General features: G+C 44.3%; 2 protein-coding genes across 8 annotated transcripts in view; one reads left to right on the top strand and one right to left on the bottom strand.

Annotated features, from left to right (window-relative positions):
* The window catches only part of SLC20A2 (solute carrier family 20 member 2), a 70,608-nt gene extending 57,853 nt beyond the window's left edge, over positions 1-12,755 (top strand). For 5 of the 7 annotated variants that reach the window (XM_075929290.1, XM_006125353.4, XM_006125355.4 and 2 more), the window contains 3 exons: positions 2,967-3,152; positions 3,751-3,835; positions 10,785-12,755. In XM_075929290.1, the coding sequence (XP_075785405.1) occupies positions 2,967-3,152; positions 3,751-3,835; positions 10,785-10,949 (436 nt within the window). In that variant the 3' untranslated portion in view covers positions 10,950-12,755. Of the gene's footprint in view, positions 1-2,966; positions 3,153-3,750; positions 3,836-4,441; positions 4,527-10,784 lie in introns of all 7 variants that reach the window. The other 2 variants (XM_025185785.2, XM_014574737.3) reach the window with 2 other exon arrangements.
* LOC142829495 (uncharacterized) overlaps positions 1-20,025 on the bottom strand; it is a 151,382-nt gene that overhangs the window by 12,809 nt on the left and 118,548 nt on the right. The gene's annotated exons all lie outside the window — the stretch shown is intronic.

The raw sequence follows: 20,025 nt of genomic DNA, 5'->3' as shown, positions 1-20,025 counted from the left end.
GCAGCCTCTGGTGACAGCAAGACTGCAACCCCCTCCGCATATGGTACATTTTCCTCTTCATGGCCCAAGTAGAGCACTATTTCCCCTGATTAAACTTGTACCTTACCTGACTGTACCCATTTTGTCTCACTAATTCCCATGATGTTTAGCTTGTTCATTTCTGTTACTACCTGGGCTGTCTTACCTACCTCCCACATTGTTCACACATTCCAGGTGCCTATTCTAGACATTTTTCTTGCTGAAAGAAGGGGAATTGGCAGTTCAGTATCCTTTTGGGTTTGGCTGCCCTGCGTCTTTGTCCCTTTTTGAGCTGGTTTGCTATTCAAGGTGAAATTGTTGATGTTTTTATAGCCTATGTTTATTTTTACAGGATGGGGTTGCTAGCCCGATGCCTAACCCTCCTTAGTCACCTCTTACGACATGCTTGGAAGGGTACAGAGGTCCTATTCTTACTTCCCCATAGGGCCCGGGAATCTCATGGCATAGTAACTCTGTAAAAGGAGAAAATTAAGTTGGTTTGGCATGATTTGTTGTTAATTTCATTCTGGCTAGTCCTTATAATCCTTTTATGCTCTAGGTGCTTGCAGATTGATTGTTTCATACATGTACTCTATCTTTCCAGGTACCAAAGTTAGGCTACCTAGTCTGTAATTCCCCAGATCTTCCTTGTTCTCCTTTTGAAAGTGAGCTATTGTGTTTGCCCTTTGTCCAATCCTCTGAATCCTCACGTGTCCTCCATGAGTTCTCGAAGATAATTGCTAGAGGTTCCAAGATTGTTTTAGCTAGCTCCTTAATACTAGGTATATTAGGGTGAATTTCATCAGGCCCTGCTGACTTGAGTAAATCCAATTTATCTAAATAATCTTTAAACTATGCTGTCCATATATTGGTTTGCATTCCTTTCCCCTTGTTGTTAATGTTAATTGCATGGAGTATCTAGTTACCATTTCACTTTTTAGTGAAGACCAAAGCAAAATAGGCATTAAACACTCTAGGTTTCTTGATGTCTTCTGTGGTTGGCTTTCCTTCCCCACTGAGTAGAGGACCTTACTTGTCCTCATCTTTCTCTTTTTCCTAAGGTATTCATAGAACTAGGAATGTTAATGGGTAACCGGCTACCTGGTAACCTTTTTCCCTTAGATGTAACCGGTAACTGGTGGCACGGCCGAGCTGGATCAGCCCCCACTCCACCCCCCCCCCCCCCCACACACATCCATGGGATCCCAGTTAACTGGAATTTTACATTCCTTCATGGAACCTCTTCTTATTGCCTTGTATGTCATTTATTTTTCCCCTTTGATTGTCTTTCTACATGCTTCTGCTCGTCTTTGATACGCCTCTTTGGCAATGTGCCCATGTTTCCACTTTCTGAAGGATTCCATTTTTATTTTCTGGTGGCTAAAGAGCTTATATTGGTCTCTCCGTATCTTACCTTCACATTGGGATAATTTGCTTGTTATGCCTTTAATATTGTCTCCTTGAGAAATTGTCAGCTCTCCTGCACTTCATTTTCCCTTTGATTTTCTAAGGGAAACAGGAGTTTCATTTTTCCTTAGAGAAAATATGAACCATCAGCAGAATAATGCAGGTGTTAAATTGGAGCCAGCCAACATAGCAGATGTAATCTCTTAACAAGACTCTCTGATGTATTGCTAGAAACTGCAGATTTTTCCCTGAATGCTGTCACCATATTCTATAATTCTGACTCTTAAGTCACTGTGAAGAATCCCTAAAGACCACAAAATAACAGCACTGAACTGAGAATTTAGGTGCAGCATTTCATTTAGAGTGTGGCCTCTCCCTTTTTATGTCATTCTGAGTTGATGAGCTGCAGGGCAACATTTCTTATCAGCACTAAAGGCAGCATAAGGCAAAAGAAGGAGATGTTTCAGGGATTGGTACTGCTGATCCTTTCAGAGTGCAAGTCAGGAGTGTGTTCAAAGTTGGATTACAAACTGTCTGGTGCCCTGCTCTCACCCAACCTCTGTGCAGAGCTAGGTCCACGGTGTTATGTCAGAACAGCCTGACAGCTGCCTTAACTTGTAATGGCTGTAAATGGCTACAAAAGGTTGATATTGCATACAAAATTTAACACGGTGCAGAGGCACAGCAGCTGTGTCCCAGAATTGCCATTTGTGAGTATTAAAAAATGAGATTTTTAAAACCAATGAATGTGAGGTGGCTTTCTGGTGGTGGTTGAGCCCTCGGGATTGTACTTGCTATCCATTTTCAAGCTTTTCTCTGTGCCCATGAAGGCTAGAAAGCTAAGACTCTGTTAGTCACATGACTACAGCTCTGGAGTCTTGAGGAAAACACACCAAATATTGTTAGACTCACAACTACAGGGATGGGGAATAGCTAAGAGTCCCCTGCGTACACCACTTCTACACCCTCTCTGAGCCAGTAAAACTGGCTCTGGGAGCAGATTCCAAATACCAGTGGTTGTGGGAGAAGGTTATTGAGCTGGTGAAACTCTGTGACCGTGGTATGTAGGACTGCTTATGAATCTGTTTGTTCTCTTCCCACTTCTTTTATTAAATGGATTTAACAGAAAATTTGATTTTAACAAAATTGTGAAGACCCTAGTCATGCATCCACCCAGAGCACTTTTTCATACCTGCAGGGCAGCAGAAGGAGCAGTTGCCTCAGGAACAGATATCTATACAAGGTTATCAACTATCCAACATTTCTGGAAAACTATTTGCATAATAGAAACTTCTGTCAATTTCTGCCATCATGATCAACAATGACATGTAGGCAGCAGTGGGATGTGACCCAATTTGTGAGACACTGCAGTCTTCCTTACCAATGACATTCTACAAAACTGTAATCTAGTCCATGCAGTGGGATTAGAATAATACCACACCCATATTTGGAGAAAAACGAATACATACAACCAAAGTGACTTGCTGAAAACTACTAGCCTCCGTTTTTATAACCTGGCTGTAATTATTTTATTTTCTCAGCAATGCAATTGGTCCTCTGGTAGCTCTCTGGCTTATATACGAACAAGGAGGTGTAATGCAAGAAGCTGCTACTCCCGTCTGGCTGCTGTTTTATGGAGGTGTTGGGATCTGTGTGGGTCTCTGGGTCTGGGGTAGAAGAGTTATCCAGACTATGGGTAAAGACCTCACGCCAATCACACCTTCGAGGTATGTACAAGATTACTAATTTGATTGCCTGAATTTCTAATAGGCTCTAATTTGAGAAATAGCTTCTGTAGTTTTGTTTTTAATTGTGTTGACTGACTGATTTGCTTTTGATTTGATTCTAATCACATCTGTAAATGAATGTGGTATGAGTTTAAATTGTAGAGGTCTAGTTAACAAAAGTACTCTGCTGCTGTCCTCATTAGCATAGGAAACTATTTGAAATTTGGACATAACAAAATCAGCTTTCCCCATGTGCTTCAGAACACTAAAAAATATTAATTTGACTCTTATTTCTGCTCTAATGCATACTAGACCTCTGCTGCTGCTAAGCTAATGACTAATTAAGCCTGATTCGCTTGGCTGTAGAGTAGTAAAACGGCCTGAAGCAGTGAGCTGTGCAACCAGTTTAATGCAGATAACGAGTGTGTATTGTTTCCATTATTCAGTAGTCCATTGTTCTCCTAATGTGATTCTATGACCAAATCATTCAGAGATAAACAATTGAAGAAGATACTGGTAAGACTTTAGCACACTGCATGGTGTCAGTCCAAACTGATACAAAGAGTGACTGTGAAGTGTTTTCTTATGCTTCCTGCAGTGGATTCACTATTGAGTTGGCTTCGGCGTTCACAGTTGTGATAGCTTCCAATGTTGGACTTCCTGTCAGTACTACACACTGCAAGGTATGCTTTTGCCATGTGACTGCACTCATGGCAGTCTGGACTGTACATCTTTACGTTTGCTGCTCAGGTCGCTGTATAATGGCATGATTCAATGCAGGAAAAACCAAAACTGTTCTCTGTAAGGCAAAAAAATCAAACTTAGGCCGAAGCCTGGCCAAGTTCTGTTCTTTCAAAAAATTTTTTACAAAAATGCCATAGAACTGGAAATGTTCACGGTAAAAAAAAAAAATACATTTTTGATTTTCAGATTAAGAATCCATTGCAACTGGGGTTTACAAGCTTATAGCAACTGGGACATACGAGCTTATAAAGTGTGAACTCAAAAGGCTCTGCCCCAAGAAACCCTTCATAGATGTGTCATCCACAGGTCTCAAGATCACAAGAAAAATTAAACCGTTCCATAATATGCAGAGAGTAGAAGCAGCTGGTCTGCTTTCCTTTGATCATGCCATTTAAGCCTAGATCTGTAGCATTCCTCAGTGTTCAGAGGCTATGACACCTTCCGTTGTTCATACTTCACTGTCTGGATGAGTGCATGGCATGGGATTTCCTTCCTATAATTCTTGTACTACAACGTTTCCACTATCTTTTTTTATTTCTTCACAGTGGATTTTGCATTGAAGTAATGTGTGCGCTAACGGTACTTGTAGCCTCAAATGTGGGTATTCCAATAAGCTCCACTCATTGCAAGGTATTGGAGTTTGCAGTGATATCAATCTATAACCGTCAAATTCTAAGAAATGCTAATTGTTGCATTTTGCCTTCATTATGTTTTGCACCAAATAGATTTTGATGACTCAAACAAAAGATTACATTCAAAAGAACTGCACAAAGGCAAAGTTAGGACTGAGCAATTGCACAAAAGGATGAAAAGTTTAAGGTTCTTACCCTAATGTTAATTTGGCTGTTAGAAATCTGAACAATGTAGTAGGTTGTTAACTATGTTTAGCATCTCATGTTGAGCAGCCCCATTTCTGCACTTTAATTTCTTCACCTGAGCCTTGCACTAAATTAACTTTTCGCATTTGGCGGTTTGTTTAAAAAAAATTTTACAGAGTTTCACCAGTGGGTTGTGCAGAAGTCATATGTGGCGCGAGGGAAATTGCGTACTGTGCACGTGCAACATGTAATGTCCAGACAATTAGCTTAAATCGCTAACCATGGCTAGTAAGAATGCACAATTCCTATTTTGTGAGAAGCTCTGAAATTTAAGAGGAAGATAGTTTTGCAACAGCCAGACCTGTGTCCCTGTGGAGAGATCCAGGAGGGCACAAGAGCCCCTGTGATTCTAGGCACTAACCCCAAAGTGTTTGGAATCTTTTGATTGTCAAGGTACAATATTTGTGAGCCACGCAGGTTCCATGTGCAAGGAGCCTGTTCTAGCAGCAGAGCCATTGGGGTTCATGTGGGTGTCAGAAAGTTACTCTGGAACTAGGCTTTGAATAGAGTTACCTTGTATTTATTCCAATCCATGAAGCCTACAATTTAACATACAGGGGTTTCTGAACAGCTTGTATTTCACGAGACAAGCAGATGTGATTAGCTTGTGAATGCACCAAAATAACAATGAAAAAGGGGTGTTATAAACATCCTCTGTACAGAAGTGTGTCTTTTAGAAAGCATCGCTGTTTCAGGCAGAACTACTTGCGCTACACATTTGTGGTTAAGCAGAGCATATGAAGGCAAACTGTACTGGTTTGAAACCAGTCTGAAGGTAGCTGTCATCAAATATCCACAAATCATTTTAGTTTTTTTCCTTTGAAGTTTTAACTGCTTTCCTAATCTTTAATTCATCAAAATTATTATTAATAAACTAAACTTTCATAGTATTTAGAGCTGGATTGACCAATGCCATCTTTGCTGATATCTTTTTAAATTCCAAGAAAAAACGATTACAAGTTACATCTTGCTTGCATACTAAACCAGGTTACTGTATCAAATTTCAGTCTTATATAATTGGAAATGCAAACTGACAAAAAAAATTGTGTGAAGTGTATAATATATGTAGGGCTTCTGAAAGTTGTAACTGATAAAACACCCCAATATCAAAACCAGATGGACAAAAGAAACTGTTTTTTTTTAATTCAGTAAACACCAAATATACTTGTATCTAAGGTATTGTCTACAAAGACTAAGTAACATGTAGTGTGATTTCTGAAGTGCACTAATATGATGCACGTTAATTGATTCAGGTAGGACCTCCTGATGCATATGATGATTCACTAGAGTGCTTCAACATAGAGCTGTTTGAGAGCGCACTACATTAAATGTGCTAGGGAACATTACAAATTACTCATTACAATATTTACAAGGAGAGCCTTCAAAGAGCCTCATTTTTGGACACAGAAATGTAGGGCTGGGAGGGACTTCATTAGATCATCTAGGCCAGTCCTGTGCACTCAAAAGCAGGACTAAGTAATTACTAAACCATTCCAGGTGATGTTTGTCTAACCTGTACTTAAAAGCCTTCAATGACAGAGATTTACAACCTCCCTAGGCAATTCATTCCAGTGCTTAACCACCCTGACTGGAGATTAGGAAAAACTTCCTATCTAAACCTCCCATGATGCAATTTAAGTCCGTTGCTTCTTGTCCTATCATCAGAAGTTAAGGAGAATAATTTTTCTCTCTCCTTCTTGTAATACCCTTTTATGTGCTTAAATTATCATGTCCTCTCTCTGTCTTCTCTTCTCCAGATCAAACAAACCCAGTTTTTCCAGTCATTTGCAAATTGCTTCGTTATTTGCTCCATTAGCTTTCCAGATACTGGTTTATAATTCCCCCGGTTATTCTTATGCCCCTTTTTATAGATGAATATTATATCTGCCCTTTTCAGTGAGTTTTCAAAGATAATGGCTGAGATATCTCCTCAATCGCTCCTTGAGTATTGCAGGATATATTTCATCTGGCCTGCTGACTTGAAGGCATCTAACTTGTCTAAGGAATTTTCAATTGATTCTTTCTTTATTTTAGCCTCAGACCCTAACTTATCATTGGTGTTCGCAGTGTTAGATGTCCAATCCCCCTAACCTTTACAGTGAAAACTGAAACCAAAAAGTCATTTAGCATTTCTTGTCTTTTCCATTTTTGTCCCACCACCTACATTAAGTAACAGGCCTAACCTGTTGTTGATCTCCCACTTGCTTCTAATATATTTGTAGAATGTTTTCTTGTTACCCTTTATATCTCTAGCTAGTTTAATATCATTTTCTGACATTTTTGTCAGGCTCTTTTTTGAGTTTCAATTGCTAAAAAGAAGCCCCCAAAACAGAAGCCTTAAATGTATCATTAAGGAGCTAAGCATCAAAATCCTTTCTAGAATCAGAGGGGTAGCCATGTTAGTCTGAATCTGCAAAAGCGGCGAGGAGTCCTGTGGCACCTTATAGACTAACTGAAGTGTTGGAGCATAAGCTTTTGTGGGCAAAGACCCACTTTGTCAGATGCATGTCAAATCCTTTCTTGGACAAAGGAGCTATTCAGGAATCTGCTGTTGCTTGTGTTTCTCTTTATTTAGGCTGGTTGTTGCTCTTCCTCTAGACCAGGGGTGTCCAAACTTTTTTCAAAGAGGGCCAGATTTGATGAAGTGAACATGCGTGAGGGCCGACCATTGTGCCTGACATTCTTTGAACCATTAAAATTAAATGCAAATTAACTATTTTATGCAAAGTTTATTGCAAACGGCATACTTTTCATTTCGTCACATGGATGACAAATCTAAACAGGTGTTAAATCACTCTGCCTTTCATATCTGAAGGCCAGATGAAAAAAAAAATCCAGGAAGCTGAAATATATGTCAGGAACATTGTAAAGTACATTACATATTATTGGTAATAAAGGTTGTCTGTCAACTTTTAAGTTCAAAAAATATGAACAGGAACATAACACCAAGTATATATGTTGTGTCCAAATATATTTATAACTGATTTAGACCAACTGACATTAACTGAGATTTTACAATGTATTCATCTCAATACATATGGATTCATTGGGGGCCATAAAAGATAGATATTGCCAAATTACCTGTGGGGCCGTATTAAACCGGAACACGGGCCGCAATTGGCCCGCGGGCCGGACTTTGGACATGCCTGCTCTAGACAATTGCAAACTGTCTGGTTTAGGGGTTGCCACAGTACTTGCTAGCCCCAGACTAGCATATCAATGATTGATGGGTTTATTCAGACTAAATATTACATAGCTAATGAGTTTCTCTTCAAACAGATTTTTATACCTTATAAAATGAAATCTTCTTTTAACTTACTCCCACAGAGAGAATGCCTGTCTTCATTCTCTCCTAAAACTCCTTAATACACCCGATGGCACTAAAGTCTTCAATCACGGGGAAATTTTTATTAAAAAAAAATCATCGAATCCTAGAACTGGAAGGGACCTTGAGAGGACATCAAGTCCAGTCCCCTGCCCTCATGACAGGACCAAGCACCATCTAAATAATCTCCGACAGGTGTCTGTCTAACCTGCTCTTTAATAGCTCCTGTGATGGAGAGTCCACAGTCTCCCTAGGCAATTTATTCTAGTGTTTAACCACCCTGACAGGTAGGAATAGGGTTGCCAGGTGTCCGGTTTTGAACTGGATAGTCCAGTAGTTGTGAGCTTTCTGTTCGGGAAACAAATTGAGAAAATATAAATGAGAAAATATACATGTCTGGTATTTTCTACATACAATGTAATGTAGATAGTGATGTAATGTCAATTGTGTCTGGTATTTTTGTTGAAACCATCTGGCAACCATAGGTAGGAAGTTTTTCCTAATGTCCATCCTAAACCTCCCTTGCTGCAATGTAAGCCCACTGCTTCTTGTCCTATCATCAGAGGCCAAGGAGTTCAATTTTTCTTCAATCAGGGAGATTTTTTGGTCCAGTCTGTTTTCTTTAGTTCAGGCAAAGATACCACACAGAGACAAATTCAGCTGCATTTTGCAATCAATGGAAAGATTCCTACTGACTACAGTGGGACTTGGATTGGTACCTTCTTTTAGGAAGGATTCTCAGCCACAACAGGGTGCCATTCTCGGAAGGTCTCCCCTCGGCCTAGATCATATCCATTCTTTAGGCTTTCGCCCACATGGCAAGACACTCAACCATATACCAAGTTGCTGGTCCCAGCATCCAAGCTTTAGAGAAGGAGGAACTGTTAGCTCTACTCTCTGACCCTGCTTATTTTTCCATATTGCAGTGTTGAGTTTTAAATGCCCTATCAAACGGCCTTTCATAGCTTCCCTCAGGGAATTATTCCCTCATTTGTCTGCAGTTCTTCCCCCCGGCCTCATTTTCCCTTTAATTGTTGAAGAACACTGTTAAGTCTGTGGGATTTCTCTTCCTTCCCCCTTGGGAGGATTTCTTGCTATTTTAAGCATTGGCTTCCATGATTTTATACCAGCTGGGGAGGTCCAGGCTGCTGCACCAGGACTAGAAAGAAAATATAATTTAGAAAAATTTCCCAGAAATACATGTTTTCACAAACTGTTTCTAAATAGTCTCTCCCCTCCCCCAAGAAACTTTAATCTCTGTCAATTTATTTAATACTCCATGAAGTGGACTTGTAGCTGGTGAGTCCCCCCCCCCTTAACTGAAAATTCAGTGAAGGAAGGCAGAGGGCGAGATGTTAACTGTTTCCCCTGCGGAGTCTTAATCTGATGCTGGAATATATCCGTGACTGCTAGATCCCAGAAAGTCTAGAAGAGAAGAGTTTCCTGTTCCCAGCTAATAAATGCTGTGCTACTATTAATAATGTGTTATGTTCTCAAGTGGCCACATCATTAATTGTGTTACTACTTTGGCCTGAGAAACCTTACAACCCAGTTATTGATCTGGAATCCTGCCGTCACCATCGGGGCAATATTTCCTGATATGAACAAAATCTTCCTCTAATTCATCAGTGCCCATGTGCAATATTGTACTTGCTGGAATAAGTCTCCATTGCTCCAGTAGTTTTAACACTATCACCCAAACAGTAGTATCTACCCAGGAGTTGATCTGCCAGACCTTTCTGCTAACTATTCCTCAGAGTATTTTTCTGTTAACACTTTCTCACCACAATGTCCACTCTGATTGAATACCTTACATCCTCGGGCTGGTCTAGGTCTTTCTAGGAAGGGCTGTGAGCATGGGATTCAAGGAGAGTTGCTTTAGTGAGTGGGTAGCACAGAAGCACAGGTTTTATACTAGATGAAAAACACACTTGGCAGATTGTATAGCTTCTTATTCTTTAGATTTCACTAGCACCCAAAATGTGCAAGGTGTTTAGCCAAACACCAAGGACAACTGAGTCCTTCCACCAAAATGCTCAAAGGCCTCGGTCCTGCAATGAGCCGTGCACAGGAAGGGCATGTCTACACGGGGGAGTTTTTTCAAAATCACTCCCCTTATTTTGAAACAACAAGGCGAGTGTCCACATGATCAACTCTGTTATTTTGAAAGAAGAACTCCTGCTTGTGAAGAGCCATAAGCTTATTTCGAAATAACTGATTTTGAAACAACCTGGTAGAGCAGACCTAGCCTAAGACTCCTGAGCCCATGCAGGACCCATTAAAGTCAATGTGCTTGCTCTGACTAGCTGGAGCTCATTGCAGGATTGGGGCCCAAAATGGCAGAGGCACCTACCACTAGCAGAGTTAATTGCCATTTGAAAGAGATGCCTGAATCTAATTAACCTGGCTTAAAGTTGATACATATACTATGAAAGGCATTTGAGTCAGCTGCTGTTTTTCCCCCCTTCATTTTATTTTATTTTTTACCCCAGCAACATGCAAGTACTAAATTCCAGTCGCCCTTTAACAAAGCTTTGGTCTTCACTGAAGTCCGCAGTATTTTAAGATCTTGGCTACTTATATTGCTGGGTATCAGCTGATTGGCATTGGGTTGGTCATAGAAGTCTCTTGGAGACTTTTCCGCATGAACCGTGTCTCTCCTAATCCTCTTCTCACACTCCTAAGGTTGGTTCAGTGGTGGCAGTCGGCTGGATACGTTCAAAGAAGGCTGTTGACTGGCGTCTGTTCCGCAACATCTTTCTGGCCTGGTTTGTGACAGTTCCCGTTGCTGGCTTGTTCAGTGCTGGAGTCATGGCGATCTTTATGTATGGGATTCTGCCCTATGTCTGAATGCCACTTCCCCACATAACAGGAAGAATAGCCAGAACTATTCTCCCATGTGGGGCGGGGGGAGGGAGGGGGGAAAGGGAAGAGCACCCCGCTAACCTGTCCATGGAAGTGCTAGTCGGCAAGGATTCATCTTCCATATCCAACTTCTTATCTACTGTATATAACAATGTGTCATATTGGTGACATGGTGGTATAATGTGGTGCCGTTCTTATATATTAAAGAAATATATGCATATAGTAGGAAATAGTACCTAAGTTATAATATAAGTGGGGTGAAAATAATTGCCTAGGATTTAATATTTAGTAAAGTTTGTACATAATGTAACATTTCAGTGGCGATTTTTTAATCTTTTGAAGAAGAGTATGGATTGGAAATGTTTCTTGTCTATTTGATACATGATAAAGCGAGGTACAGGATTGCATAATATGAATTTTTTTAAGGTTAAGAGATACTGGAACAAAACAAAATGTGCATTAAGTGCTTTTCGTAAGATAACTTTGTTCATATCAGATTGATCTTTGTGTACAATACTGTATGGCGACTGCTTTTGTACATACTTACAAACAGTAACTTTTTAATGGTGCATTTCCCTTATATATTTTGGATAAGAAAGTTTAGAAAGTACCAAAGAAGCAGGGAAATAGCTTGCCAGAGTTATGTTGTTGTCTACCCATATGTGTACGTTTATGTTCCCACTGCTAATGAAAGGTTGTTTTCACTAAACTACCACCAGCAGAACTGGGATAGTTCTGTTTATTTGACTGTAACTAGGAAAAATATTTTACAGTTATGCCTGTACTTGTTATTCTGTATGCTTAACACTACTGTCCATGTGGTTAGTCAACTAACTTCAGTATGTTTTGAATCTGACATACACTAAATATTCATTTTCCATCTTCCCCCACCCCTATCAAATCTAAGCTCAGTGCTGTCATCAGCCTGAACAGGAGCAAGATTAAGCCTTAAGTATCTTCTCCTTCCCCATTAATTCTCTGACACAGAATCTGAGAGCAATGGGTGGGACTCTGTGGGTTGGTGATTCCATGGACAGTACTCATGTAATCATGCACAGAACTTGAGGAAGGGAGGTAATACGTGTGCCTGACCCGTGGGGGTTGGAAAGTAATGGGCCCTACCCCATGAGTGAACTGCTTTCAGGAGTACAGTTGTGTAGTTGAAGTTGTTGTATCAGCCTGTGTCATGGATTCCAACACACACTCTAGAGCCAGGTTTGCATGTTGCTAAGTACCCTCCTCCACAGGCAGGCCCCGGTTTGTCAGTGGCACAAGGTACTTGCTTATTGCGACAGAAGCTGTGTCTACACTGCGATCTGAGCTGTGATTGAAGTACAGGCAGACAGACCTGCATGAGCCTGGCTAAAACCAGAAGTGCAGCTGTGGTGGCCAAGGCCTCAGTGCAAGTTGGGTACAGACTTGCATCCTGAGCTCACTCTGCTGGCTTAGCCATGCTGGAACCATCCTGCCACTTGTGGTGTAGACATGACCTGGGTGGCGAGGAGAGGAGAGGAGCAGAGAGTCTGTGGGGACACGTGGTTGAGTTGAGATGGTCACTGCAGTGCAGGGGATTACATGAAACAAGCATGGGCTAAATCTCAGCCTAGAAGTCTTGCTGCCATTCAGCTGAGCTTCCTGCGCTGGGGGTGGAAGATGTGGGCTGATGGAGATGGGAACTTAGTACTGTTTAAATGCTGCTAAAACTTTGACAAACATTCTTGGTACTCTGTTGTGACTTTTCCATTGGTCATTCATACTAAATTTATAATAAAAAGATAAATAGCCCCTGTCGTTGCTTGTTTGCCTGGTGAATTTTTTGAACATTACTCATCTGCGCCAGCCATGAGTGGGAAGGGCACAAGTGCTAAGGGTTTCTTACCGTGGGCTGCTAGAACACACCCTTTGCTTTTGTTCAGATCCTGGTTCCCCTTTGTCCGCTTGAGTCCTTGGCTAGATTTTTGCAACTTGAATAGCAGCAGCTCAGATAAACAGAGCTCTGTGTTGAGCAAACGGCCCCTTCCGTGATTTCTGTTGGTCTGGCAATCCCAAGACCCATCCACCTCTCAGCCTGGTCTGGTGATGGTTCCTGTCGCAAGTGCCAGGGCTCATGCACGTTAAAGTGTCCCCTCGATACGGCCATGCATTCAGCAACTCGGGTTCAGACAGGGTGCCCTAGGGAAGCTACAAACATTTCCAGCTTGGTGGTGTCACACTTCAAGGGAGCTGCCCCTGTATTCCCCCTCCGTGGTCCAGCAAGGACACCCACACTTGTCCTTCTGTCTCGAGCAGAGACTCACATCTCACTCCCTTCTCCCCTGGGTCCTTCCAGGCTATCAATCCTCAGCCTACACTCTGATGTCCCAAGCAAGGCACTGTGCCCAAGCAGAGACCAAAAGTGCGACTGCCCACCATCAGACGGTACCACACAGCATGTCCTAGGGAAGCCACTCTTATTGATAAGGTAAAAGCACTACAGAGGAAACAGTAACTCTAAAAGGAACCCTACGCGTGTGCTAATCAGCTTGCCAGAGCTCGCAGCTCTAACAGGCAGGAATGGGCCTTAAAACCCCCATCCAAGGGGTTTCCTTGTGGTTTCAAGTTCACCACCGCTTCAGCTCAGAACTAGCAGGGTCTTTATTGGGCCTCAGTACTTCCAGCCCCACCATAAGGATTGGGCTTCTCCATGACCAGGTGTCCTGTCTGTTTGCTGGATCAGGAAGAAGGCCTTGAACTATTTATCCCAAACTTTTTGTCTGGTGGCCCCTGGAGAATCCAGGGTGAATGAATCCATGCCCACCTCTCCCGTGGCGGCTTCAAAGGGCTGATCACTGGAGGAATGGCATTAGCCTTCTCCTAGAGGAGCTACGTACAATAACACATGCACAATGGCATGTTTAGTACAAGGGACCCCCAAGGGATTAAACCTCAGTCAGGAAGCTTTACGTTAACTCCACCGGTTTGTCCAGGAGAGTTTGTCACCGATGGAAGCGCGGCTTTCAGTGGTCAAACACTCTGAATGTATATGGAAACGGTAGAGTTTTGGTCTCGAGAGATGGGAATGACGGTGGGTAACAGTGACGAAACCATCTAATAGTTCCATGCTCAAGAGAAGACTTAGGAAGGCTGCCGAAAGAATCCTCCATGTTTTATGACTTATTTAAACAAACACCGGTCCAGCGGCCTAGAGCTGAAGGGGCAGCGAGAATACTTTGTGGGGGGGAGGGAGCTGCCAGGGGGTGGCTGGGATTCTGTATATACTGCCATAGCAGGCTTTATACTGATAGACCTGGAGGAGTGTCCAAGCAGCACCATTTCAGAAAGGGGCAGCCTGGGCCCTGGGGGGGGCGGGGGGTAGATAGAGACAGCAAAGACACCAGGGAACAACCTCGGGGCAAGCTGGAAGATGAGTCCCCAGGGGCCAGACAGCCAGGGTACAGGAGAGGACATTGGCAGTAAGAAAGACCTGACCTTCCTTGAAGGCATTCTTGAGTCACACAGAGCACCCTCTGCCTGCATGAGCCAGCCACAGGGCACAGAGATGGGCCGTCATCTTTGCTAGTGGCCAGTTCCTAGACTCCGACTTTCAGAACAGACACAGTGCTCTGTACGTGTAGTTCACGCTGAGATTGATTACCAGAGTGACACGGGGCTTCTCACCCTTTCCAGACCACTGCACCTCTTTTGGGAGTCTGATTCGACTTGCATCCCTCCCAGTTTCCCCTCGTTTGAAAACTACTTGCGTACAGAATCAGGCATACAAACACAAGTGAGTCTCAGTGCACAATTACTGGAAAATTGCTTCCTTTCTCTTTTACCATACAATTATCAAATAAATCAATTGGAATGTAAATATGTTTACATTTCAGTGTATAGAGCAGTAGCAACAAGCTACTGTATGAAATTGTAGCTGGTACTGACTTTGCTAGTGCTTTTTACATCGCCTGTTGTAAAACTAGGCAAATCTCTAGATGAACTGTTGTACCCCCGGAAGATCGCTGTGTACCCCTACTAGAGAGCCACTGAGCGAGACTGTGAACAGCAGCCCATTCCTGTAACCCCTAGACACTCCCGCTGTGCCCCCTGCTGGTTGGTACGAAAAGGCTCACAAGTCACACCTGGTTTGGGTCAGGTTTTCTAAGCTAATTCCAGATACTAATGGGATTTGAGGATTGTTCATTTCTAAACCCGGTGAAGAATCCTGGGCCAGACTATTGGCTGGTGCCCATTAGCCATAGCTCTGCTGAAGCCCATGGGTCACCACAACACTCTATATAAACTCAGACTAGATTGTTGAGACACGTCACCTCTTTGTTCCTGGCCATTCCCAGGATTCCCAGATGGACTCAGCACATGCAAGTGGGCCCAGACTTTCCGAACAGCTCAGCGCTCTGCGTGCCCTTTTAAAAATCCCTCCATGCAGGTATGTAAAGGGGGGGGCACGTCCTTTTGAAGCTTGAGCCTCGATTATGGATTATGAAAACCTCACCCTGTGTATCCAAAGCCCTCTGCTCCCATGTATCCCTAAGCCCTTCCCTCAATCTGCTGTGACTCCTGTCTGCATCGCCATCAAAATATAATCAATGAACTCAGTCTGCTGGCCTCTGTATAAATAGACAAAGCTCCTACCACAACAGCTGAGGCCAGGGTCGCACTGAAATAAACAGGGTTGAGTGCCAAAGGGGAGTGGTCTGGTTGCTTGTTATCTACTTGTCCCTCCAACACACCTAATCCTGCCAAAGGCCCTTGTTCCAATACACAGATTTTTTTCACAGGTTGCTGCAACACTCACCCAAACAATCCTGCAGTGATGGTGCTTTCTGAGGCTCTCCGCACCTACCAGGCAATAGTACATGTCCCATCGCAGCTTCTAATGGGTGGACCAAAATGGCAAGCTCAGATTGTCCAGTCTCCAAACGTGTCGGCATGGAGAATTTTTCTAAAGTTCTTCAGATTTAGGAGCATAAGTTCCATCCAAAGTCAAGGATTCATGCTCCTAAAACCCCCAGACTTCCTGGCAAACTCATCTCTCTGAGCACTGGACATGATGCTCTCAAGGTCCCTTCCGGTTCTAGTATTCTATGAGGCTAGGATCTGAGCACTGGTCTGCCAGCTGCTGCGTGGAGTCTCTGAATTGCTCAGAGAACCCTTCATCTAAACTATTGAAGCAATTGTCCATGGGCCCTTTTATCCCCAACTCAGTTAGGGACCATGTCGTTTTATCTTTCTCAAGTTTGTATATTCAGTTGTCAGTGAAATTAAGCAGCAGGGAATTGGGCTCTCTGCATTTATAGACAGATTTTCAAGAGGGTGCAGGCCCCCCCCCCCCCACGCCTCGAGGCACCTAACAGAATTGGCCAGATTTTCAAGAGGACTCAGGAGCCAGCAGCTCCTGCTGAGGACAGTCGAGAACCCCCTGTCCCCCCGGCAGGGAGCAATGGGATCTGCTGATGGAACGCAGACAGGCGGAACTGAACCTGGACCCCTGTGCACGAGGCTCTACTGCATGATCCAAAAGCCAGCTGGCACTCAGCTAAGGCTGCAGAGCAAACTCCTCTCTTGCTGCAAGTGGGCTCTGTGCTGCTCCCTGGGACAGTTACCACGCCCAGGTGCGGGTTGCAGAGTCGTTTTGAAACTGGGGTTCAGGATTCCCCTGAAGTGCAGTGCAGCTCTGGGCGAGTCACATTCCTGCTCTGTCTCCCCTTCCTCTCTGGGGAAGAGGCCCGGTGCAGCTGCAATCCACATCATAATCCAAGCTTGTATAAAGGGAGCAACATCCCACGCGCTCTGCAGGTGCTAAGCTGACCGTACGTATTATGTTGGATTTCAACTAATCTCTTCCCCAACAAACAATGGACAGCTTAGTTCAGGAGAATTAGGCAAACAATAGTTCAGTGGAAACTTGCTTAACCAGACCCACTGTGCTGACAAAACACTCCTCGACCAGTTTCATGGCACGTAACAGACGGCCTGAACCCGTGGCCTGGATTCCAGACAGTGGCTTGCTGGGAAAAGTCGAAGCAGGTACAAACCGGTACCATGCACCTGGGACTGCCCTAGCCAAGCAGAGGGCTTAGCTCCTCTGCACTGGCGGATGGACAGGGAGATGTACCGGCATGGGCATGCTGCCCAGTGGGTAGCTTCCTGCAGTAACGCCTCATGTTCCAGTATTGGGAACACCTGCCCCTCCTTGGAACCATGGCCCATCCAGCAAAATACAGAAGAACCGACCAGGCCTGAGGGGCTGGGCGACGCACAGGGGACAGGAGAGGGACGTGTGCTGGCACTCCAGGGCTGTGCTGTGGTTTCGACTGCACTAGCTTGACCGGCGCTGGCGTGGCTCTATCTGTTCAAGCGGGGCATGACAGCTCCAGCTAGAAGCCCAGACGTACTCGGTGCCTTAAGGCATCCCATCCTCACAGCCGCCTCCTTGCAGCCCAAGGGCAGCGCGGGGCAGTTCCCACCCCAGGAGCAGCTGGCTGCAGTGTGTTCTCGGAGGGGATTTTTAAGCAGCCCCTCCTGCCAGTTTCACCTGAGCTGGCCTGGCAGAGGGGCAGTGGCCACCCACGCTGACATATGCAAAGCTGCCAGCAATGTTCCTTTTAACCCCCAAGAGCAAGGCAAGTCCCCTCACCTCCCAGCTTCAGCCTGTTTGGCTCAGTGCAGGGGTGAGGTGTGTCCTAGAAGATGGAGTTAAAACCCCCAAACCGAACAGCACGCACACTAGGGCCAGGGGTTGTGCAAGCTGTTTGCATTGCAGCCTCTCTCCAGAGCCCCCCTATTTCCCTGCTGCCAGGTTGGGGGGAGTCCCTGTAGCTGCAACAGCACTTCTCCCGCGAGTCAGGTTTCTTGCTCGCTGAAGTGTGCGGCCTGTGGCCCGCTGGCTGGCTGTCACGTGGGACGCACACTTGCTGGGGAGGTATTTTTGAAGCATTCCAAACTAGGTTTGCCTTTGGGAGCGCACCCCTCTGCTCTGGTTACATGGAGAAGCTGCTGTTTATTCCTCCACTCTGCCGGGAGTAATTTTACATTCTTTCCAGGCGCCCTGGCCAGGATCGGATGCCCTCTGTAGCCCTGCTGCTGGTTGTAAAAATATCAGAACACTCCCTGCTCCCCTGCAGCTCAGCTTTTAGAAAGGGCCATGTCTCAGGGCCGACCCTGCCGTAACCAGGCCTCTGAGGTACTAGCAGCAAGCTAGGGACTAGCAGAGCCTCCAACTTCCCAGGTGACTGCATGTAGACGTTAATGTCCCAGCATTCTGCGCATCGTAGTGTCTCATCTAACCATGGAGCAGAGAGTGTGCACACACTCCACTGCCCTTCACCAGATGCAACAATAGCTGCTCAGTTGTGCCATCAAGTCTATCCTGGAAGACTGGCCCAAGAGGTAGGTATCTGCTAGGAAAGCAAGCCACATGGGCAAGGGCCTGGCTGGAGACTCAGGAAGTCTGAATCCAGCGCATGGCTCTGCGACAGACTGTGCTGTGTGACTCTGGGCAATTCACTCAGGGGGTTAGATTCCCCAGAGTTTAAAGCCAGAAAGGACCATGCAATCCAGTGTGATTCTCTACCTGTCACAGGCCACTGTCTGTCACTAAACTTGTACAAGAACTTGTCTTTTGGCTACAGCAACTCTTCCAGAAAGGTATCCAGCCTGGAGCTGAAGACATCAAGAGAGAAAAAACCCACCTCCACCCTTGAGATTTGGTTCCAGTAGGTAATTGACCTTAGTGTTAAAAAGTTGTGACATTTCCATCTTGAATTTGTCTGGCTTCTGCTTCCAGCCCTTCGTTCTTGTTCTGCCTTTTCCCCTTAGTACCCAATTTTCTCCCCAAAAGGTACTGATACCCTAGTCAAGTCACCTCTCCGTTTTCTTCTGGTGAAGGTAAATAGACTGAGCTTTTCAAGTCTCTCGCCGTATTTTTATGGGAATTGTATGCCTGACTTCTGAATGTCTCTCCTGCGGTGCCCCATGTCTGGGGACAACAATAACCCCCTTTTAATGGCAGGAGACTGCCACTGAAGGGAAATACAACACTCTGAAAATCAGGACACTGTGACAGCGAGATTCACGCACTGCTAGTCTGTGGTCAGAGGTGTTTTTTTTTTTTAAAATAAGTCAGCATACTGCTCACTTCCAATTTTCTACCTGCCCAGCCATGCAATGGAGAGATAAAGCAGCCTCCACCCCTGTCTGACTGGGTTTATTACTGGAGGTTAGCTCCATTGAAGAAATAACACTCGTCCTTAAGACACAAACGCTTTTCCTCCCTGCACCAAATCCTAGGCAAAGGAAAGTCGCCGCAGAATGCAAAATGGTCTAGCCAGGGGGAAGTGACTGCTTTGTTTAATGACCCACTCACAAGTTGTTTCTGCATAAGGCTCATACCTCCCAAAGGTTTGACTCAACATGACTGCAGATGCAAAGGTACCCAGCAGATCTTAATATCTGTGCCTTAAAAGAAGCTATACAGTAGATCTGTGAAGGGGGGAAATGGGGTAATTTCCCTTATTTGATTCATTTTGATGCATGAAAGACGCCTCAAAGGGTTTCTGTTTCTCCTGCTTATTTTTTACTTCAAGCATTTAGGACTTGGAGAGCAGAGAGCTACACCAAGCAAATGAAAGCTGGATGCTTGGGAGGAGACAACATTTTTTAGCCTGATTGTTCCGCTTGGTTGTTAATATTGAACACAAGGAAATGTCTGACCCACACTTGAGAGGAAAGAGGTCTTTGCTGAAGCTTCAACATCCCCTTCTCTTCCATAAAGGGTGAGAAACGTTTCATGAGAAACCTTCTACCAGACCTCTCACCTCCAAGGAGAATTCCAGCAAAACCAGGGCACACGCATTTAACAAACTTAAGGTTAAAAAAATTAAAACAGAACACAACAAAAAACTCAACCGTTTAAGAAGGATAATCATGTAGTCAAGACTTTGCCACAGACTTCCTGTGACCTTTGGCAGCTCTCCTTGATCTTGTCTGTGGTAGAGAACTTCCTAAACATTTTGTACTGTTGCCATCATTAACAATGGGAACCCTAGTGTAGACAAAGCAAGGCCTA

This window comes from Pelodiscus sinensis, chromosome 5 (genome assembly GCF_049634645.1).
Source record: "Pelodiscus sinensis isolate JC-2024 chromosome 5, ASM4963464v1, whole genome shotgun sequence".
Classification (NCBI taxonomy): Eukaryota; Metazoa; Chordata; order Testudines; family Trionychidae; genus Pelodiscus; species Pelodiscus sinensis.
The sequence above is the reverse complement of the archived record's forward strand: the minus strand, read 5'-3'. Positions and strand labels throughout refer to the sequence as shown.